This window comes from Heliangelus exortis, chromosome 7 (assembly GCF_036169615.1).
Source record: "Heliangelus exortis chromosome 7, bHelExo1.hap1, whole genome shotgun sequence".
NCBI lineage: Eukaryota > Metazoa > Chordata > Aves > Apodiformes > Trochilidae > Heliangelus > Heliangelus exortis.
In genome coordinates this window covers 25854848-25877970 of record NC_092428.1, presented here as the reverse complement: position 1 = coordinate 25877970, position 23123 = coordinate 25854848, and the positions used below count along the sequence as shown (strand labels likewise).

Genomic DNA, 23123 nt, shown 5'->3' with positions numbered 1-23123 from the left:
TTTCTATTAATTCTTGCCACACAGAATACTAAGGGACCTGAAATGCAAGAATATGGCACATATATATACTCAAAAGGAGTTCTAAACCAGGGCTGAGCTGCCTGCTAATTACCAGCTGACTGGGTCACAGAGCCTCCTCTCCATGGTGCTGTCTCTTCAGGAATGTTGTTTTGCACAGCTGAAGAATCCCTTACCTGCCTTTTAAAATCTTTCCAACTTACTCTAAAAAGATAAAAGAATCTCTCTACTTGGTTGCTGTAGGCACCTGAAACAATATTTACTTACCTCCTACTGATCTCAGTTGAGCAATATGGCACTGGAACAGAAATGCCTTTCAATTAGGGTCCCAAGCTACTGGTTATGGATCTTCACAAGGACAGCTACAGTTTATCCCTATGTAATTGCCAGCTTACACTTTGAAATTCCATCCTTATATCTTAAGAAAAGCATCTGAATTTAATCAATGCAATTACCAAATACTCAAAAGTCATTCTGCCTGATCTATTCTGATAATACAAAATTATATTCAATAATAAACTGTAAAGCAGACTTTAATTAAATCGTCAGTAATGAATTCAAATATACAAAGTAATTTCTAATTCTACACAGTTCTTTGGCTCCAGCTTAACTTTAATTATAAAATTAAACCAGTAACTGGAGCTAATGGCTTACATCTTATCAATTTCATCTCAATATATTAATCTCAAATGTTCTATAAACACAGAGAACACTGCTCACATACATATATAATTATATGTGCAAGGTTGGAATACTTTAATGAAGTCTCAGTTCTGATCTATGATGTAAAAATGAAAACATCTCTCAATGAATACAGAATTTGAATCAAGGACCAGACCACTGACCATGAATTCGAAAATGTTCATTCTAAAGGGGCAATACAATAGAGTCAGGACCAAGGAACAGTGATGAATCCTGCATAATAAGGCTGATCAACATGTAACACCTTTTTTTTTTGTCATCAGAGGCTAAATGGATAAATTTCCATGTGATGTTATACAGAAGACAGTGGTCCAAGCAGGTGTGAACTTAAATTCAACCTAATATCAATCATCTTAATTTTCAGGTCTCATATTATTGGTCACAAAATGGTATTTTTTACATACAAGCAACAACAGAACCAAATTCTACTAAAAGCTAAAAATAACCTGGCACATAGATCTCAAGATATCTGTAGCAGCTCAGGTTGTCTTCAGAAAAGCTAAAAGCTAAAACTTCTGAAACCTGTACGGTTTGTTATTTCATTCTGATTCTAAAGTCCTGAAACTAAAATAGAGAACTAAATTAAAAAAAACCCAACTGTCTAAAGAATCACCTAGCATTTGTAACACTGAATTTAAGTACATTACTAAAATGCCAAGTGTCTAGATAAGAATAACCTAAGATTTGCAACCCTTCAGTTTTGTTGTAGGTCCTTCATAAAAGGTAAAGACAAATAACAAAGAGTTTTTACTTCTAAAATATTACATTTCATTCAAAATGCTAATTCCAGCTCTTCTAGCACATGCTAGATTTTATGATCATGAAGGTTATTACAACATTCACCTTTCTTAAAAATCTGGTAAAAATAACATTCAGATACTCCACAGGAGATGGAGAACTATAGGATTTCTCTCCAGAGATCTCTTACTCAGCATCTCTGGCTTGAAAAGGCAGCCTTGGGGTCTGAAAGCTTTGGTGTCAGTTCTGCACATACATCAAATCAATTACAACAGTGATATTACCCAAACAAAGCAGCCAGTGTTTTAAAACAACCAGTGGTTAGTCAATGTAAATAAACTAGCACTGCAATAATATTTATAATATATGAGTGTTACTTCCCAGCCAAGAAGAAAATAAAACAAAATAAGCTAAATCCAGCTTTGACTACTCAAGACAATGAAGCAAACCAACCTATGAAAACTATCAGTAGCAAGGAATTAGGTTTATTTTTGTTTTCTGCTGTAGTCTTTAGTTAAAGAGGATCTTTTTAATCAGTTCTGTTACTAGCACGTTTGTTCAAATTGATTTCTAAACCCAAGCCTTGACATTAATCACCATGTTAGGTAATTGCTTGAAGCCAATAAGTGAATTAAGCACCTGTCTAGAAGCATTAGCAACAAGATCTAAAACAAAAGTGTGAAAGAAAAGCCAGTACATTAAATGAAGATCATCATTAGGATAAAAGTGCAGATACAAGTCTTACTTTTTAATCTTATAATAAATACAAATTTAAATGATCTTCTGACATAAGAAGGAATAAGTCAGTAACTCAATTTCGGCTCCTTCCAATCTTACTTTGTATGACTTTTCATTAGACCACCCATGCTACAATTTCCTTGTACTTGACATGTCAAGTCATAGTGAAAAGATGAAAAATATTTCCAGATTTTTACTTTATCTTGGCCGTTTGAATATTAAAGTCCAGAATTTAATATATCTTAATATATCTTCAGAACATCCTCATGAGGCAGCACAGTAATTTTACTTGTTTTAAAACACTCTATCAAAGAGATTAGGCACCTTGCCATTCTCTAAGGGTAAAGCTGCAGGGAATAATCCCAAAATCCAGCTTTCCTGGATGTTAGTTATTCCAATGCTCGAGAGTCTGCAAGACTAATTAAGTTATTATATATGACAGGTATGTCAACTAACACTCTACAGACCTTTTTCTTCCCATAAAATGTGAATTTCAATATTACTGTTCAGTTAGTAACCAAATAATTGATTCAAGTTGCTCAAATATAGGAACTTGCAGGATAGGAGAATTGATTTCCTTTCCCTGTCCTAACAGTCAGATTACATTTCTGACACTAGATAAACCAAACTCACTTGCAAGCAACAAACAGAAGCAACTTTAGGCAAGGAACTATTGGTCACATGAGGAAAAGTCAATCTCAGCTGTCACCAATGCCCTTTACTCAGTTACCCCACATACACAAAACTTTGCTTTTGTACTTCATCCAGATGGAGGACACGACAGGATGTAACGGGAACATTTTCTTTTTTAAAGCCACAATTGCTTTTATTGTTTTCTTCTGTCAGTGTGGGCCTTTAACTAATGCTTGGTGAATATCTATAGTCTTCTCAGATCAGTAACCCACACCAACACTGTCCCCTTGACCTCAAACAACAAAGTATCTTTATGCTTTACTTACTAAGGGAGATAAAAAGATAGGTGGCTCTACAAGACAATCAGACAGATTAAATCAAGTAGATGCATGGGTCCTACAAGAAATAACACAAAGAATTCATGTGTGTAAATATTTAATTTAGTTCCTAATATAGAAGACCTGTTTCACTGCTCAAAGTCTGCAGCAGTCTGTAACAGCTTACAGCAATAATACAAACTTTAAATCACTTAACACAAGATTAAGAAAGCATACACTCCTCTTGGGTATTTTATATCCTCAAATGAGAACTGCTTCAAGATTATTATTTCATTTTCTAATACGTTACTGTTAAGCATTTTAGGGCATCACATGTGTTAATGTCACTGCCAATGACCCTATTATTTTCCCTAGGAATCTGCAGTTAACATATGAAAAGTCAAAACGTACCAGTTCCCTTGCTTCTTCCAGCTGTTTCTCAACATTTGCAACCATCTGCTGCTTCTCATCTGAAACAGAATTGTGAAAATACCAATATAATTGGGTTCTTGCCATGAAAGAAAAAGACACCATTTCAAAAGCTTGCACGTATCAATTAAAACCAACTCAGGGGTTTATTCTGTGTGACATCCTCATGAACTGTAATACCACATCAGTAATTAAGCAAACCCAAACCAAGGGTAGGAGACTGGAGTCCTTGAAGTCTTCTGCTTTGTTATGCAGTATTTGCTAGTTAGGAAAGCTGCTGCAGCTGCTCCAGGTGTAAGAGTCAGCAGGCACTTGCTGAGTGGTGGGTGCAAATGCAGGAGAAGGAGATACTGACACCAGGTGGGAAAAAAAAAAATGTCCAAGAACAAGGACCTATCTGAATTATTTGCAAAATTTCATGCACAACCAGTGATAGGACAAGGGGTAATGGGTGTAAATTGGAGCATAGGAGGTTCAAGTTGAATATCAGAAAGAATTTTTTTACTGTAAGGGTGACAGAGCCCTGGAACAGGCTGCCCAGGGGGGTTGTGGAGTCTCCTTCACTGGAGACATTCAAAACCCACCTGGACACGTTCCTAGGCGATGTACTCTAGGGGGCCCTGCTCTGGCAGGGGGGGTTGGACTAGATGATCTTTCGAGGTCCCTTCCAACCCCTAGGATTCTATGATTCTATGATTCTATGAAGACCAAGCACCCTTCTTGTGATGAATCCAGGTATTGAAGAAAAAATTAGGTTTCTCTTCCCCTGATCCTATGCTTGGTCTAGAACCTCGTTTCTTTTGCTTCAATAGAAACAGAATGAAATGCACAGAAATTACAGGAAAATCAGTCTAATAGCAGTGAAACTTTAAACTGGCAATAGAAGTGAACTCTAAAAAAAAATTAAATGTTATGAACAATCCTCATCTGCCAGGTTCCCCAATAGGTCTATGTCTCAGCTGTAGAGAATGTGTTTGACTTTCCACCTGCCTCTAACCATCCATTTGCAGGCAGAAAATACGAGCTGAGAACTGAGATCTGGTGTCACACCTGCCAAATAGTTCAATTGCTCAACCACTTGGTTGGTTACAGCATAAAAAGAGACTTTCTGAGGAGTATTCAGTCACTGGATTATAGAAGTCCCCACACTGCCAAACTCCTGTGGGCATTTGGGGATGGAAATACTGCAAATGTGCACCACCTCCAGCCCCTTTTGGGGCCACATCTTCCATCCTTTTGACTGTAACTCCACACGTTGCTTCAGTGGAGTTAGTGGCAAAATTCTGAACATACAACCCTTTATACCACTGCTGGTTTGAAACCAAGGGCATCATCAGACCTTTGTGCTGGTGGTTTGCCTGATGAAGCAGATAAACATCAACTGCACAGAAGTATCTCCAGTCAGAGCTCCCCAGAGATCATGATGGATAAGTCTACATTGAGAGACTTTACTCTTTATCTTCACACTTCATGGTTTTCTTTTTTAGCCTGAAATTCATTGCTTCTCTTTCACATTATCACTTTGTATCCTAGAATTGACATATTAAAGACCAAAGGGACTACCTGATGGTGTCCTTTGATTTTCTGCATGTCACAAGCCACAGAATTTCAAGAGTTACCTCTTTATTAAATGTTTAGAATTCAGTACTCACAGTCTGAAATGTTTTATTTTTCAGTACAATTAGTGTCATAGTCAAGAATCAGGGGATGCTGAGGTAGCAACCAAAACCGGAACTTCTGCCAAAGTGATAAATACTCCTAAAACAACCTTCCTTAAAAGCCACACAACCACTTCTGAAAGGATTGAGTTGCTTCAGTTGTTGGTGAAGCAACTCTAGCATAAGCATGGGCCTCTCCATCATCTTCTCATTTACCCAAGATACTCCCCACTCCCACTCAAGGACAGGTGAATAACATCATCTGTGCTCCCCCAGTTACACACAGCAGAAATCTACAGAGAGGATCAGGTTCAGGATCATCTTTCTACCTTTAAGATAATGCAGAGATCTTTGCAGCACTTCCAGTTCTCTGCCAGCAATGTCTTTAATTCCCCACCTGTTTCTCATTACAGCATCCAAACCAGGAAATGTACTGGTTAGTAATTTATCTTTCTAACATAACTATACCTAAAGGAACTGAGATTCTGCCACTTGGTTGCCCACATATTTCAATTCCCCTAACCCAGCATCCCAAAACACCTCTCTAGTTTCCTTCACTTGGAAGCAGGCAAGATGGTTGATGGACAAAAGGAAGAACAATGTAAAACATAAAATACACAACAACGTTTTATTGACTCAGAAATAAAATTTTAAAATATAGTAGCAGAAAATAAATGTACTACAGTAATGGCAGTATTTCCCTGATTTTTACTGGATTACAATTTCCATACATGCTATGTTACCTGAAATGTAGGAATACTGAGCTGGGGTTTGGGGGAAGATATTTCATGCTCTACCAATTCTCTGTGCATTTGTAATTACAAGAACAACCTCACACTTCACTGACCAGAAGGATCTTACCTACACTCAGAAATATTAAGCTATGAACCTTTGGTAGGGAAAACTCATCAATACACAGAGATGTCTGGCTGAAACTGCTCCCATAGCATTAAGGAGGTATTCAAAATGATCTTCAATTATTTAGTTAACCAAACTTAAAACCCAGCTCCAGGGCTGCATTTTGACATTGTTCCAGATTTATAAGAATCACCCAGCTGGTAGCCAGAGACACTGCTGGGCATGAGGCTTGCTGACACCAGGCCTTTGCTGGTCCTTCAAACACTGATGTGTGAGCAGGCACAAGGCAACATCCCAGCACTGCAGCTTTGGAGCAATATCTTCACACATCTCCAGGAAAGCAGCTGAACTTGTTCCAAGTGCTAATCCTCTAAGGCAGGCAGTCCCCCAGAGCAAGAAGGAGTGGGAGGATCCAGCAGTCACTTTGGTAAGGAGTACCAAGCTCACCAAAGTAGGAGTATCACCCACTTGGTTTCACTTTCCTCTCTGCCTCTAGCCACATCCATGGAAAATCCCGGTGGGAATGTGCTGCCTGGAGCCACATGCCTGCAGGCACATGCTGATACCCCTAGTCCTGTCGTGGATATCAGCCACAGAAGCAGGGTATGCTTACAGCTCTGACAATAAGAAAGCACTTGCTGGAATGGATTGATTTCACACCACTTACTTTCAGTTTTATGGGGAAGCTAAGAAAACAACTTACTCCACAGTCAGAATCCCCACAGAAAGGGGACAATACCCAGAAGATAACTTGCTCAGAGACTACGGATGAGGTCCAAGGGAGTTACTCAGAGTAGAAGAAGCTTGCCACTAATCTAGCAGATCAGGACAAACAAGTTAAGATCCAATTAAAGATCTGCATACTACTAACTGCATTACCCCACTGTGTCTCAGTAGTTTTCAATCCACCTTTTTATAACTGCCTTAAGTACACTTCCATCATATGAAATAAAAAGGGGCTTCTATAACTTCTTATTTGAGAATTGATAATATATTTTTAAATTTTCTTTAAAGGATATCTAAATTTAGAACAGAATTTGTCTTCACATTCCCAGACAGAATGTCCTATAGAAACTATTGCATGTATCTTGTACAGTTTAACTGGTCAAATTGATGCAATATGGATAAATATAAAGATTGAAAACAAGTGCTCTTTTCCTCTGGGTAAGGATTGTAAAGAAATCTGTTCTGTGTTTGTACACAAGACTGTATCACTTTCTTAAAAGCAAGCTTTCACTACATTTTCCTCAGTTCTTCCAGCTTTGCACTTGATTTTAGTCTTGTCCCCCTAACACAGAGCAGTTAAAGAAAGGCAGAGATCTGCCTACAAGTGTAAAAAGATAACACAGCACTGGTTTGATCTCATAACCAATAATGAGATTAAAGAAGCCTGGAACAAGACTGAGCAATCTCAATGCTTGTGGAATTGCTTCTTTTTATTAGTACATGCTGAGGAGAAGACTTGAGTAATGAAGGGCTTCAGTTCAGAAGTTGCAGACTTTACTGCTCTGGTTGAGGTGGTCTACAAGTTCATCATTTTACCAGAAGTTACTGTCCAATAGCAAAGACAAAATTAACAATATCTGTGTTTCTCTTCGAGTTAAAAAATGGGTTCAGGAGGACATCATAATGAGCCAGACCTGAACAGAAAATCAAAGGTGGGACTTCCTTCAGCTAAATATTAGAGACTGAATTATGGTGCTTTGATTGCACAGTGGAAAATGCAGGTATTTAGGTAAATGGTAATTTAGGTTAATGCAGGTATTTAGGATCAGAACCACCACTCAAGTCTAAAAACATCACGATCCAGAGACTACTATGCTAAAAAAAGGCTAATTGCCACAACTTGTGCTTATAAAACTCTTTCAAATCGAGCAATCAAAATTTATATAATTTTTTTGTCAAATCACAAGATAGGTGTTTCTCTGAAACATGGAGGAACATCAATAAAACACATTAGCCAATGATCTTCATTCTTCAAAGACCTGCAGCAGCATTGCAGAACTTCTATTTAAAAGCCATTTCTCAACTTAGAACACATTCTTTAGTTCTCTAGATGATGTTTGCTTCAACAGAAGACATTTCTTCCCAAGATTGTCTATTGTCCCTGCTGCTTAGTGTTTCTGGAGCATGCAAGTGCCTTTGTTACACTTCTTGCTGAACTATTTATGCACTTGTGACAAAAGGTTTGCTTGTTGAGCCATCGTCCTCACAGAACACAAGACAGCATCAAGTCTTGACAACACCAAATGCAGGAATGTTGCAAAAACAATTAACCAGTGTTTCTCTAATTCAACTGAACAGGATGCTTACAGCAGGTCCATCTTGGGCAGCAGAAGGAAACAAACCAGTCACTAGACTTCAGGAGATCCCTCTGTATAATGCAGAAGCAGCACAACTCCTTAAACCTTTCATCCTGCTTCTTCCAGCGCAGAGGAAGAAGGACATCAGCAATCTTTCCCAAATCTGCAGAAAAGCTGCTGCAAACTGCCACCTCACACGTGCATCTCCTCTCACGTCCCCCTCCCACCTCATAATCCTCTTTTTGAGGCTCTCCCAGCCATCTCCACAAGAACTAACTGGAACTTCTGGTGATGAAGAAGCAAAGATCTTGCAAATGTTCCTATTAGGAAACAAGGGAAAAATGTGTATTTAAAATATTTCTGATTAAAGTATTCAGCATAGTCAGAGATTTCTTTTCCAGGTGGTCAAATGCCCCTATTATCTAAGGCTGCAATTTGGTTTTAGGACAATTTTTTTTTTTCTAATGAAAGACAGAATAACCCTGAAATGGAAGCAATGCACTCACTCATAAAAGTACAGTGCAAGAAATACTTATAATGCAAATTAGTCCAAGCTCACCTCAAATCTTAACATGGAAACACCACCTCTTATTAAAAAAAATAAAAAATAAAAAATTTACTACTGTCCTATCTTGAAACCATTTACTCCAGTACCACACTACTGGTCCTGCAGGGAATATGCATTCTTTCTCCCCTGACAGGATAGCAAATTCTGCAAAAAAACCCAACCTTTTTTAATGGCCACATAAAAGAACCATGATTTCAAAGCCTGCTGCTTCTAGTTTGTGTCACTGTTTAAGACAATATCTCATATTTAAGCTCCAAAGTCTCCCTAAGTGAATAAGGGAGAGGATTCAGGGGGAGAGTTACAGAACTCCACTACTACTAAGCAGAATATTCTTCCTACTATTGAGCAGACAATGATGACTTCCAAAACCTATACAATTAGGGAAACTAAATCTCTATTCCTTTGCCACAATACAGTGTAGCACTACTGAATTTCAGAAGAGGACCCAGTAGAGTATTTATGATGTCTCCCTGTTCCTACTCTGTTTAAAAGTGGAAAACCTTTTGGAAGGCAGTGAGAAATACAGCCTTGATTGGGTACTTTACATTAGCAAAGAATTCAGTTCCAATGGCCACTTAGAAGTTGAACATAACTTCTGAGTTTACACTGGTTTGAAATTCCAATCACAGAAACTTTAGACTTCTTCCTTCTTTAGGTGTAATTCTCCATTACAAAATAGAAAAAACTTTCTAAGCCAAACATTGCTGGAGATTGTGACCTAATTACCCTCCCCCGTCTTCTTCTCTCTCTCTCTCTCTCTTTTTTTTTTTTTTTTTTTTTTTTTTTTTTTTTTTTTTTTTTTTTTTAAAGAATGACAGCAAAATAGCTTTGCTAAGCCAAATGACAATGCATAGGTTCCTGTCCTTTAATTATGCCTGTGTCTGGTCACTTAACTCCAATGATAACTCACTATGATTAGAATTGAGCATAACCTCACAAAATCACAGTCTGTTAAATTTCAAATGTCTGTTAAATTTCAAGTGTATTTTCATTTTCAGCATTCTACCCTAATAGTTTTATAGATGTTATTGTCCCTACTGCAGAGACACATCACGAACCAGCCCATGAATCCTGCAGGCTACTGACAAACACATCCAAGTAAATCACCACCGAGTTCCTTGAATCTGCTCCTACATGTGACTCACCACAGCCAATTACCCAAACCAAATGTTTTAACAGCAGGCAGCAAAAACACAGATTCGCATTAAATCACGCACAAACTCTACCGATGCCGCACGAAAACGACTTTACTTTCCATTATCGTGTGGTACGATCACAATAAAAACATTCAGCAGCAAGTCTGGGGCGGGAAGCATCATCCCCGATCCCCCAGCCCTGCTCCTGCCCTGCTCCCCGCCCCTTCAGCGTTCCTGGCAGAACCTCGCCTGGGCCCGGAGCGGGTCAGGAGGGAAGGGCTGACCCATCCAGCTGAGCAGCAACCCCCGTTCCGTCACCTCATCCTCAACACATCTAACGAGACGGCTCCGTGCGGGAGCAGAGGCGCACCCGGGGCGGGGAGGCGATCCCCGAGGCTGCTGCCTGGGGCGGCGGGAGGCAGAGCGGGCTCAGCTCACACCAACGCCCCAACCACCCCCCTACACCCACCCACACCCCCATCGACCCCTTCTCGCCGGGGAAGCTCTCAGAGCCGCGCAGGACGGGCCCGAGGTGCGGGGCGAAAACCGCGAAGGCGGAGAGGAGCGTGGGTGCGAGCCCATCCCCGGGCACTGAGGGTCCCTGCAGAGCGCCAGGACTGCGGCCCCCCCGCCGCTCACCTCCTACCAGCTTGGGCACCTTCCCGATCCTGCCCGTGATCTCGGCCGTCAGCACCGCGAAGTCCTGCTCGTAGCTCTCGAAGTCGGAGGACATGGCGATAGTACCGGTACCGGCGATGGCGGCGGTACTGGGGGAAGTGGCGGTACCGGGGGAGGCTGCGGTACCGGGGGAGGCTGTGGTACCGCTGCGCTGGGTCCCGCGGCGCTCCGCTGGGCGCCCTCAGCCGCTCCGCACCAAACCGCTTCCGCGTCCTGCTACACGCAAACGCGTCCCCCCCTCCTCCACGAGCCTCCACACAGGTTCCGGCAAAACTCTCACGCCTCCGCCCAGGTGCTTTAAACAGGCACGGCCCAGCTCCCCGCTGCCGCCTCGCGACCTACTGGAGGCCTTCACTTAAGGGCTCGAACTACAGACTCGGAGGAGGCGGCAGCGGCGGCCCGCTCGTACCCTGCAACCCGAGGCGGCGCAGCTCCCTCTCTTCTCATCGGAGCGGGGGCGCAAAGCTGGGGCCGCACGGTCAGGACGCTGTTTCCCAGCGGGACCTTATTGTGAACGGACTGCCGGGCCCGGCGGGGCGGGCCGGGGCGGGGTCACTGCCGGGGGGTGGTGACTGACCCGGCCCCGGAGGCGGTGGCGAGCGGGGGCTCCGCTCCCCGGCTGCCCCCCTGACCCCGCCTACTCCCGCCGGAGGGTGCGGGCCGAGGCCCCAGCACCTCCCCTTCCCCTTCCGCCCTCACCGCCCCCTTCCCTCCCTCTCTGCAGCCGGCGGGACGGCGCGGGGCCGAGCTCGGCGGGAGCCATGCGCGGCGGTGGCGGCGAGGAGAGGGCGGCGGAGGGTCGGTGGTAGCGGCCATGGGCGGGTCGGGGGGGCTGCGGCAGGCGCGGCGGCTGTGCCACTGGGGGCCGCTGGTGGCCCTGTCTGTGGTGGCTGTGTGCTCGGCCACCGCGATGGCGGACGCGGTGCTGTGGTACTGGCCCCTGGACACCGCCGGGGGAAGCGTCAATTTCATCATGCTCCTCAACTGGACCGTCATGATCCTCTACAACTACTTCAACGCCATGTTCGTCGGGCCGGGGTACGTCCCGCTGGGATGGACGCCGGTAAGCGATGCCTTTCCGTACCCTCAACCCCGGGGCGGGGCGCGGCGGTACCGGGCTGGGCAGAGGCGGTTCCGCCCGCTCCTGTGGCGGGAGCTGTGCAAGGAGAGCGTGTGGGGGTCGGAAGGACGGCAGAAATCAGGCGTTTCTTGGTGCCACCGTTGTTCCCTTCTTCCTGAGGAAGGCAGCCAGCACACCAGGCCGCTCCTTTCTTATTACCTTGGTTCGGCGTCTTCGCTTTCCGCCCCTCTCCCGCTTTGTTGGTTCCAGTGTGTTCCGGCTCGCTCCATCCCTTTCCTTGTTCTGTCCCCAGTGACCTGGCGCTGCTTCTTCGTTGGGAGCGGTCTTTTATGTTTTGTAGGTGCTTTTGTAAATAAAACAGCGGGAAAGAAGTGCTGGGAAGGTGGGATTGGGAACTTCAAGGTTATCTGCACGTTCATCATGCAGGAGGTGTTGCTAGTAATAAGGATTAAAAGAGCTTTTTTAAAGAACTTCAATATTAAGAATTTGTTTTAATATAAGCTTGAAAATTATCTTGTGTTCAACACGGCGGTGAAAGTCACGGTAGAAAATTTGCAATTCCCTTGCTTCAGAAGACTCTTGGAAGAGCAGTCAAGGTCTAGACCAATGAAGGTTCAGTATCCCGAGACAGATGATCAGATTCTGACACAAAAATTAGTAATAATCACGTTTGTACTTGTGGAATATTTCTCAGGACAGGGTAATGGGAAGGGGATCCTGATGTAGTCCTAGCAGGACACCTCGGTATTCCCCTTTGTGAACAGAAGGTTCTGGGCAGGGTTGCTGCTTGTTATTTACAAGTGTCTGTGTCTCATCTTGGTGTAGCTGGGAAGAGGGAAAGGGCAACAAACAAAACGTTAATGCTTGGCAGTCCTGCATCTCAGTAGTGAGCCTAGATTGGCTTATGGTATAAAATAGTCACAGTACAAAACCCTTTTTTAATTTTTTTTTAAATTTTTTTTTAATAATTATAAAGGTCTTCTGCTCTTTCTCACTCTCAGAACTTTGCTATGAAATGCTGCTTGTACATTGACTGTTCTGGTGGAAGAAGAGTTTATTTCTTTTGGTAACCAGCACTTTTTTACGTGGGGAGATGGCTACCTTGATAGCCAAAGGATTATTTAATTCTGTTTCTTTTCTCTCTCTCACCACCTATCATTAAGTAGGGTTATGAAACACATAGATTGTGTTATGGGTTGGGTTAGGAAGCACCAGAAGAAAGCAAAAGATGCTTTGGTTAGGAAAATGCCAAGGTATGCATTGTCAGTAGAATTATTTACACATCTAACACACCTATTCTTCTGTTTAAAGGAAAAATCTCAGGATTGCATGTATCTCCAATACTGTAAAGTGTGTCAGTCTTACAAGGCACCACGGTCACACCACTGTCGAAAGTGTAAAAGGTACTGTCTTGCTTTAAAATTGTTACAAGTCTGTATCAAAGCAGCTGCAAATCTAATGCTGAGCTGTTTCTATATTCTTGTAAGTCTTGTGTGCAGACTTCCATATGAACACTGTACCCAATTCAGATATTTCCTTTTTGTAGTTGTATGATTTCTGTATGGTCTTACTGTGTTTTAGTTTAATAAAGAAATCTGACTGACTTTTTTTTTTCAGCTTGAAATCAGTTCCTCTTAAGAACTTCTTGTCAGTATTAACAAAATATTGCAGCACTGTTTCAGGGAACTACACCTGTGTAAATACCTAAAAATCTTCCAGTCCTTTTTAAGTTCCAATTACAAACATTCAGCTGCTCAGGGAGCAGCAAAGCCTATTCTGTAATCTTTCCAAATGGGAGATGGGAGTTAGATACTGATTTGAGTGGAAATACTGGACTCTTCCTTATGCTTCCCTAGATGGTTTTGCTTGTTTTTTTTTTTTTTTTTTAAGGGAAGTCTGTGTGTTAAGTGAACTAATAATAAGCCTCTTAAGTCAACTTAGGTTAGTAACTCATTATGTTTAAGTCTTCCAACAGACTTGTTTTGAGTTAAAGGATGCTCTTATAAATAACTGCATTGGAATTTAGTGCAGCTTGAAAAAAGCAAACCACTGTCTGCATGCAGGCTTTAGTTGCATTTATTTGGGCTTACAGGGCACAGCCTTCTCTGAAGGACTATTGGAGAGCCTGGCAAAAGGATATTGCACCATTCACATTCATTTGTTGTGTTTCTAAACACGAGTGAGTGTGCTTTTAGGAAGTAGAGACTGAAACTGTAGCTCAGTGCTGTAATCTGGCTGCATCAAGCTGAGATTTCAAATTGGACTCTTTTTTGAGTGACAATCTTTATACCAAGGACTTAGAAAATGGCAGTAGATCCTGATTATTGTTGTTGCAAAAGCAAGTTCTTTTAATATTTCATAAGAAACTGTAGCACATTCTGCAGATAATTTTCCTTATGTGCTTTAAGAATTTTCTGCTGTGTCAACTCTGGTAAAAGTCTGATTTCTTGTCTGTTGCAATGAAACAATTCACTTAAACAAGTGCTGAAAATCTTATGCCATGGCAAGTTTCAGTGCATGAATGAAATCACTTTTTGTGGCCAACTTGAACAAGGTGAGGTTTCTAGCTAAGATGTAGGAACTTCTTTAGAAACATGTTTGCTTGTAATTAGGTTTATATGTTCAAGAGCTTGTGCAGTGGCAGTTGGGCATATGCTAATGTAGAATAAATCCTTTAAAAGGGAGAAACTGAGGTTCCTATTGGGAATGGACTAGATTAAAACACAACGAGGTCAATAGTTCCAAAATAATTAACTTTTCTTTTCAGAGAAACTGGGTATTTGTGCAGTTCTGTCCTTTTTTTTGCATTTAGGCTTGGTGCAGATGGATTGCAACATTATAAATAGTGACTTCTACACCTTTTCAGTTCAATAAATACAATTTGAGAGGTGGACGTTTTGGTTTTTTTTTTATTTGTATACCTGTAAGCCACACCAAAATCACCAAAATCATTTATGTTAAATGAAAGAGTATTTACAGATTTGTTAAGTCAAGGTAGAGAAATAGATGAAACTTTCAGAGCATCTACCACAGGAAAGATACATTTACACTCTTCTGTGTACCTTTATATGATCTTTCTGCAAGTAGTTTACAGGGGATTTGATATTTCCTTTATTTTCCTCGTGTGCTTATTTAAAATAATAGTAATAATAATATTAGCATTTAATGATTGTATTTGTAGTTCTAATATGTCCCTTTCTAGATCTGTGGTTGCTCTGGAATATGGTGTTTATTAGCAACTACCAAGTCAGAGTAAAGAGGAGGAGGGATAATTATGGAAGGTGGGACCTGGGTGCAATTTTTGTTTTGCTTTCTTTCACTGTACAACATGAAGTACTGTTCTGAATAACAACCAAAAAAAGAAACTATTGTTTTGATCTCTTCTAAATTCATGGGGTTAAATGAATGAATGGAGGTTGAGAAGCAGAAAGTTTGCTGTCCTTTGAGCTTTTTGAAAAAAACCCATATATGCCCTATATATTAATTAATATTTGTTGTTCACAGATGTGTCATGAAGATGGATCACCATTGCCCTTGGATCAACAACTGCTGTGGATACCAGAACCATGCATCTTTCACTCTGTTTCTCCTCTTAGCTCCACTGGGATGCATTCATGCTTCTTTTATATTTATCATGACTATGTACACTCAGCTTTACAACAGAGTAAAAATTCATAACTAAATGCTTAAAATATTATTTAAGTCATAGGGGTAATTTATCTCTGGAATTATTAGGTAACTGTTTCCTGAGAAGAAGAATGTGGAATTTTTTGATACTCTTTGTGCTTACTCATGTGCTCTCAGTTCTGCTCCCAGCCTGTGAGAAGTATGTTCATTAATTGGAGAAGGATTCAGAGAAAGTAGAATCTATTTATATTTTTTTTCCTCTGTTGCTCATCATAATCACTGGGACTTTCATAGACCTTTGGATTAACTGTAGGCAGTTTCTGAGTAGCCTTTTACATATAGAGAGACGGGCTGCATTTTGGCTGGCTCAGGAACTAGCTGCTATTTTTTTTCCAACACACAACTTAGATGCTGTTATTTTCTCTTGCTTGCCACTTTTTTACAATTGTATCCAATTCTTCAAGCAAAAAAATCTACAATATTTTTGGAACTAAATATAAATTATGTTGGATTTGGTTTTTAATAGCAAATTTTAACAGCAGCAACGATGAGTACAATTTGTTCTGCAATACATCCCTTATCTCAGATTAATGGTTAAGATAATGAGCTTTGATTTCAGCCCTTCTGGTTGCAATGAACAGCTTGAAAGCATCAACTGAGTGTAACAGAGGAAGGCTGTGTGTTGTATTTGCAGAACAATAATGGGGAGTATTGCTATCTGCTAAAGCTTTCAGAGGAAAACCTGTAGCAGTTCCTTTGAGAATGGTGGGTACAGTGCTGTGCAAACATCTCCTATCTGAAACTGGTCAATGTGTTTTTGATAATGTCACAGAGTAGAGTTTTTTGGGGGCTTTTTTTGCCAGTTTTGAGCCTAACTTGTGGACTTTGAAAGATGGCAATTTTGGATTAGCTTTCCATCCAGAGAAGACCTACATCTAGTGAAGAATATTTCTGAAAAGGAAAAGTCTTTAGAGTAGTTTTTTTAAAATATTAATTCATAATTCTACTTGCATTGTTAACCTGTTAGAGGTTGGACATTTACCTTCAGAGGCAGATTTATTGTTGGCAAGTTTTTTTTTGGTTTCAGCACTCAGAATGTTCTAGAGACAAATGATATTTTTCCCTTCACAGATATCTTTTGGGTGGAGTTCTGTGAAGATTGACATGAGTGCAGCCAAAAGAGACCCTCGACCCATTATTCCCTTTGGACTGACTGCATTTGCTGCATCTTTATTTGCCTTAGGACTGGCATTAGGAACAACTATTGTTGTTGGTATGCTGTTTATTATCCAGGTATGTTTATGGCTTGCCTTACAAAAGATGTTAGAAGCTGTAGGTTTTGCCTGGGTGCAGAGCACAAGCAGAGTACAGGATTGGAGTAGGAGCAGGTGGTTGAAGCTTAGGTTTGCTGTGTATTTCTTCCAGGGTTTTGTGTTGCTTTCTCCCAGTTCCTTTCTTATTACCACAGTTTTTTTTACAATTATTTTTAATGAAAGAACTTCGAGGTGAAACTCCAGGAACTAAGAAAACATGAGATGGGCTTTAAAAACCTCTCCAAATAAGGCAAAATACTTGGTATTTCAGGAGTACATTCTCCTATTGATGAAAATAGTTATGAGCATGCATGTATTTCTGAAAAAATCAACACTAATTTCATTTAACACTTATTTTAGATGAAAGTCATTTTGACAAATAAAACTTCAATCGAGTCCTGGATTGAAGAAAAGGTAAGCTTTTTTTTTTGCAGTATTCTTGTAACTGTATTGTTATGAAGTTGTGGGTTTTTCCATATTTATCAGTTTCTTGTTTCACCTCTCTGGGTTTAAACCAAGGGCACCATTTAAATTCACCACTACCTAACACATGCAACTGGCTTTTCCCTTACTGTCTCTATAATTCACTGAATTAGATGAGAAGTTGTTTAGCTGCCTAAATTTTTCTTTTCCTTTTTGTTTGAGGGAGTTGGTGTGAACAGAGAAGTAATAGCTTTGCCCTTCCAGTTGCTGCATGAAGGTGTTTTTTTCTGAATCTTGAGTTGTCTTTGCTTGTTATTCTTGCCATTGTCAGCACTCATCCACCTCTCCTACCCATTCTACATGGCAAGCTTTGGCTCATGATTTTCCTTATTTCCCAATTCTCTGATCAAACTTGGGAGTATTTTCCTTGGTTTTAAAGAAGTACTAGAAAATAATGAGAGTACTAGAATAGTAGAGTCTAGGATAATGAGTCTTTTCGACCGTAAATATCTCTTTAATTTCTATATTTTATAGAAGTTTTCACAATTTTTTTCAGAAAAAACATAGCCAAGCAGCAGAAGCGAAGTTTAGAGGCAATGTTTAGAACTGACTCAGTGTTTAGAAACAAGTTCAGTGATACCAAGTAGTTTTGTAGAAGTCCAAAAAGTTTTTGTTATTATCTTGTTGTCTGTCTTGTATTCTGTCTCAAAATTAGCATGAGGGTCATGGCTTTGTGTAAGTACCTAAGTACTGTAATGCTTTCTCTTTGCAGGGAATCTAGCTTAGCTGGATCCTAGACCTGTTTGACCTTTGAAGAATAGAGTAGTGGAAAATAAATGAAGGAAAACCCTGTTCCAGCTTTATAGTAGACTTTGAAATAATAACTAAATTTTTTTTTACTGTAAAACACAGGCTGCTGGTATGTCCAATCTGAAAACTGAGTGAGCACAGACTAATTTTGATAAAACCGGGATTATTGCAACAAAGAAACCAAACTCTTCTGTGGCTGCTCCACTAGGTGTCATCGTTACTGAGAGAATAGAATGTTCATGGCTGCAGCATGGGGGTGATTCAGAGCATGCCTGTTCATGGAGTTCTTAGCAGTGGAATAGATGCTGTCAATGTTGAATTATGCTCATGACCATTAATCAGAGAATCCTGAGCAGTGGATTTGTATGTAACTGAGAAATAGTCTGGCATCAGTCTTTGAAGAAAGCCATAAAATATAATCAGAGCATGGAGTGGATTCCCCAGTGTAGCCAGTTGACTCTGTTGTTAAAGAGTAGGTGGATTCCCCAGTGTAGCCAGTTGACTCTGTTGTTAAAGAGTAGGTGGAGGCAGGGGCTGAGGACTCAAACCAGACATGCTTCTAAATGCCATGATTGTTGTAAGTATTTTCAAAAGTGAGGGCTGCTGTGTCAAGATTTTACTGCTCTTGCCTCAGGACATTTGCCCTTAGGACTCAGGGACCAATCCCATGTTTATGACCTGGCCTTCTTAATGTTTGCTGCCTGACTGCAGTTTGTAGGGTGTTTTTTTTATGTATTCTATATCTTGATTATTTTCCAGGCCAAAGACAGAATCCAGTACTACCAAACGGGTGAGACCTTTATTTTTCCCTATGACACAGGAAGTAAATGGAAGAACTTCAAGCAAGTGTTTACATGGTCTGGGATTCCTGAGGGAGATGGCCTGGATTGGCCAGTAAGAGATGGCTGCCATCAGTACAGCTTGACGGTAATTGATTTCAGTGGTACCTGCAGTTAATCCCTCCCACTACCCATTGCTTGCTTTCCTTTGCAGTAATATGCCAGCTTTTAAAAATAATTTAAATAGACTAACTAGTAATACATATACTTAAGAAACAGGTGTTCTGTCAAATGTCCTCCTGTTTTTTGGTAGACTAAAAGGTTATGCTTTCATGAGTGATTTAAATGCTAATGATATTTCCTGTGTTTTAATGGGTTTTATACCTGTCTTGATTTTGTGTTGAATACACAAGTCCTCTTAAACTAAACACTGCCTAAATTTCTATTTATAATCTCTTATAGATAGAGCAACTGAAACAGAAAGCAGATAAGCGAGTAAGAAGTGTAAGTATTTATGATGTTTGGTCTGAAATGACTGTAAAATATCAGTGTAAATAAATGTAAGTAATTGCTGAGACAGTTTCTTTTTTAAATTTTGCAATTAAGTTTATTTGGTGTTGCTACAGAAATGGCATCCTTCAACCTCTGCTTAATTAACTGTAGCATTTTGCTTTCTTTGCATTTTCTTTTTGGTCTAGAAACATGATAAGATGACCGTGCTTCCATTGTTAAGCAGCTAATTTAGAATTTAGTCTCCCTTTGACAGCTCTTGTCATTATGCTTAAATCTAAAAGTAGTCTTGATTATTTTTATTTTTATTTTTTTTGGTATGAAACTCTCAACAAGGCCATAACCCCTTGCAGTAATCCATTGCCATGTTCTGTTCAAACCTCTAGGTGCGGTATCGAGCAGTAGAAGATTACAGTGGCATCTGCTGCCCTGTGACTAAAGGCATTAGAACATTCTTCACAACACCATGCACTGAAGAACCCAGAATTCCACTGAGTAAAGGGGATCTGATTTTAGCCACGAGAGGCTTAAAGTTAGTGGCTCCACCTTTGTTTGATTACAAGGTTTGATGGCTTTGGCATCTAATTTACTACTATGCTTTCTTCCCCAGACACTGGATGTATGGTGAGAAGATTCTTGACTCAGCTGCTGATGGTATGAAGCAGTTATTTTCACTTTTTCTCTTGGAAATTACTTTTATACTCTCTATAAAGGTGGATAATATTAGGTGTTCATTTCTCAAAATGTATGATGACTGACCTAACTGGCATTAGCTTCTTTTCCTTCTAAAACGATATCCACAGTTTTTACTCTTTACATGAAGTATACTTGCCAGTTTTGAGAGACATTAAATGAATCTGTCAGACTGAAAACACTGTTTAACTAGGAGTTTATTGAAGGTTGAGTTGGAAGGGGGACACTCCTTTACATTCTAAGAAAAAAGCTAGACTTTTGGACTCTTAAGAGGCTAGTGATGAGTTCTTCTTTTGATATCTATTACCTTTGTATATCTTAAAAACAAGGAGACATGTTTTTGGTTCAGGATCACTTCCAAGATGCAGTTATGAAAGTAACAGGCACAGCTGTCAAAGACAAGACTCCTGTTGGTCTGCAGGAGACAACATCACAAATGCATGAAAATTTTCATGGTTTTTACTTTTGCCCTCCTGCTTGGGACTGAGCTAAAATTTTTCTGCCAGAGAGTACACTATATTCTCTTGTCTTCCAAAAAATTGTGAATTTATTGCATGTACATTTCATGTCAGCAAAAGAAAGGTGGCCCACAGTCACTATATGAAAAATGTCCATATTTTTCATGGGAAGTCTGAGGCTTTCATGGGCTTGAAGTGCTTCAGCAGCTTGCTCCAATGAACACTTCCAAATATCAAACCTACACGCATCATTGAAATGAGATTAGTAATAGTTTTTATTTCATTTAATGTTAGGAAGATTAGCAGGAGGTATCTGTGCTATATCTTTTTTTCTAAATCAATTGAAATGTGCTCTGGGTAGGGAACTCACTATATACTGAGAGGCTGGATTAGGATTCAGAGTAACATTAGCCAATAACATTGGTATTTTGAAGAAGTTAGCTTCAAAAACAGGATGAAATTTGTTAGGAATGTGTAGCAAAATGCTGTAAATAGGAATACCAAGCTGCACTGTAGCAAGATGGAAAAAAAAATCATTAAAAAAATCATTAAGTAGCAGTTCTTCTGAGGAAAAAATAGTCAATCATAATACTGAACCAACATGAGAAAAAGAAGCAAGTGTATAGCTTCCCAGATGCATGAAGTAATTCTTCCATCCTTCTTAACACTGGCAGAAACTCAGCTGAAATGCTGCCACGAGCAGTTATTGCATCTCAAGAAAGAGGAAGATCAGCTGGAAAGGGTTGAGAGGAAAAAAAGGAGAATAACCAGTACTAGAAAATGTGACTTAGAAGGGAAATATGAAAGAATTTGGATGGCTTACCTGTGGAGGAAAAAGAGGAGAGATGTGGGCACTGACAACTAGAAGTCAGCTGTGTGGAAGTGTTGTAGAGAAGGTTATTAGCTGCTTCCTTTGTCCCTGGTGTGTAAAAAGAAGAATTGTGAACCTGAATTATAGATGGAAATATTCAAGGTGGGCATTAGGAAATATTTGCTCATACTGAGGAAGATAGAGAAACTTTGGAGATCTCTGAAAACAATTCAGGCAGTGGAAGCAAATCCATGCATCCCCAGGTAGTGATATTGGGAGTGACTTAGATGTCCTGCCTTGAAGAAAATAACCAAGATAACCTCTTGATGTCTCTTCCAGTCCAGTGTTTATTGTGGATCATGTGTTGTTCCAAATTAATGCAACTTTTCATGTCTTAAGGTGGAATAAGAGAACGAGGCTGGTTCCCTAGGAAATGTGTGGAAAAATGCCAGTACGACTCTGAAACAGATCAAGCAGTGGATGGAGAGAAGAAAAACAGATAGCCTTCTCATTTTTTAAAATAAGAAATGGAATTTTTACTTCAGACCACAAAATCCTCTACTTGAAATTTTCTGTGTTTTGTTTTAGACTTATGCAATGAAAATGTTAGGGCAAGCTTTTCTTTCCCTCACAGCTGAAAGGGTTTGGATATTCCTGTGCCATGGTTTGCATACCTTTTTAACTAAGTAATTGGAGAAGCCATTCAGTGGATTGCCTTCAAGATGCATCTTTTTCATCCCAAATATTTTTTTTTTCTTTTTGCTGTTTAAATTGCATTCTGGGGGTTCATATTTTAGGTATTTTCCTTAATCGCATCCGATTGTGATGCGTGCTGCTTATCTTTTGTATTTTACTTTCCCTGAAGCTGCCCCTGAAAATGATAAAATAAACATCTGATTCAAGTTCAAGATGAAATTTGTTACCTTTGACCTTTAATGATGTGAATTGTTCACCTCAAATAAATGATACATTCATATTCACTTGTGGAGAACTTGTTTATCGACAGGGGAATGTGAACTGACTGGGAAGGAAAGATTACACTGTTGTTGTTTTCAGGTTTAGAAGGACTGCTGTTCATATAGCAATATTCTGTGCTTTAGTGGCAAAAAAAATCCAAACTGTAGCCAGCTTTATCTGATCCCTGTCAAATCTGAGTACGTACCCAAGAAACAAGATCCACCTTTGATCCACCTTAAGAGTGAAAGGAAGTGGTAGCACTGGAAATGAAAATTTTTGTGAACCTAATTGCTGCTAAGTGATTAACACCTTTCCTAAAGCACTTGTGTTTAGTATCTGGTATGGATTATTAGGAGGAAGATCTTGAAATGTAGTAACCTGTGCCACCTGAAGGCTTTCTAAAAATGTCCTAAATGCAGCAGGTGACTTGTTCTCTCATAGTCACCTTGAGTGTTTCTGCACATTAGTGTTTTAAACTTAATGTCCAGTCTGTCTCCACCTGAATGAAATCTCTCAAGCAGATGAGCATTTTGTAAACAGCAAACTGTATATAGGAATAGCTACATACAGATAAACCAGCATTATTCCTGTATACTCCTGTGCAGATTCTTTATCTCCAGCACAAAGCCAGTTTTTTGGTAGTTCCAGCTTGCTGTGTGTTGATGCTGATGATGAACCATAATCCTAGGCTGTTTCTGAGCTGTGGCAATAAGTGTTCAGTTTAAGTAGTTTGCAAGCAAGTGTATTGCCCCTCTTGAAATTAAAGGACTTATGTTCTAGAAGCCTGCTTTCTTGGAGGCATAGGAGTGTGAGATGAAAACTGTAGCTGCAGAATAAAACTATTTTGGAATATCAGCAGAAATTACTATGAAAACCTCCACTTGC

The 23123-nt window shown here is 40.1% G+C and overlaps 2 protein-coding genes across 6 annotated transcripts in view; one reads left to right on the top strand and one right to left on the bottom strand.

Moving 5' to 3' along the window:
• The window catches only part of VTI1A (vesicle transport through interaction with t-SNAREs 1A), a 263303-nt gene extending 251870 nt beyond the window's left edge, over positions 1 to 11433 (bottom strand). For 2 of the 4 annotated variants that reach the window (XM_071749442.1, XM_071749444.1), the window contains exons 1-2: positions 10738 to 11225; positions 3558 to 3616 (exon numbers count right to left, since the gene is read on the bottom strand). In XM_071749442.1, coding sequence (XP_071605543.1) covers positions 3558 to 3616; positions 10738 to 10831 — 153 coding nt within the window. In that variant the 5' untranslated portion in view covers positions 10832 to 11225. Of the gene's footprint in view, positions 1 to 3557; positions 3617 to 10737 lie in introns of all 4 variants that reach the window. The other 2 variants (XM_071749441.1, XM_071749440.1) reach the window with 2 other exon arrangements.
• ZDHHC6 (zinc finger DHHC-type palmitoyltransferase 6) overlaps positions 1 to 22261 on the top strand; it is a 173871-nt gene extending 151610 nt beyond the window's left edge. The window contains exons 1-10 of one of the 2 annotated variants that reach the window (XM_071749431.1): positions 11464 to 11839; positions 13169 to 13260; positions 15362 to 15521; positions 16616 to 16777; positions 17158 to 17211; positions 18790 to 18957; positions 19272 to 19313; positions 19706 to 19851; positions 19930 to 19973; positions 21681 to 22261. In XM_071749431.1, the coding sequence (XP_071605532.1) occupies positions 11591 to 11839; positions 13169 to 13260; positions 15362 to 15521; positions 16616 to 16777; positions 17158 to 17211; positions 18790 to 18957; positions 19272 to 19313; positions 19706 to 19851; positions 19930 to 19973; positions 21681 to 21784 (1221 nt within the window). In that variant the 5' untranslated portion in view covers positions 11464 to 11590 and the 3' untranslated portion in view covers positions 21785 to 22261. Of the gene's footprint in view, positions 1 to 11463; positions 11840 to 13167; positions 13261 to 15361; positions 15522 to 16615; positions 16778 to 17157; positions 17212 to 18789; positions 18958 to 19271; positions 19314 to 19705; positions 19852 to 19929; positions 19974 to 21680 lie in introns of those variants that run through there. The other variant, XM_071749432.1, reaches the window with a different exon arrangement.
• Positions 22262 to 23123: the final 862 nt, after the last annotated feature.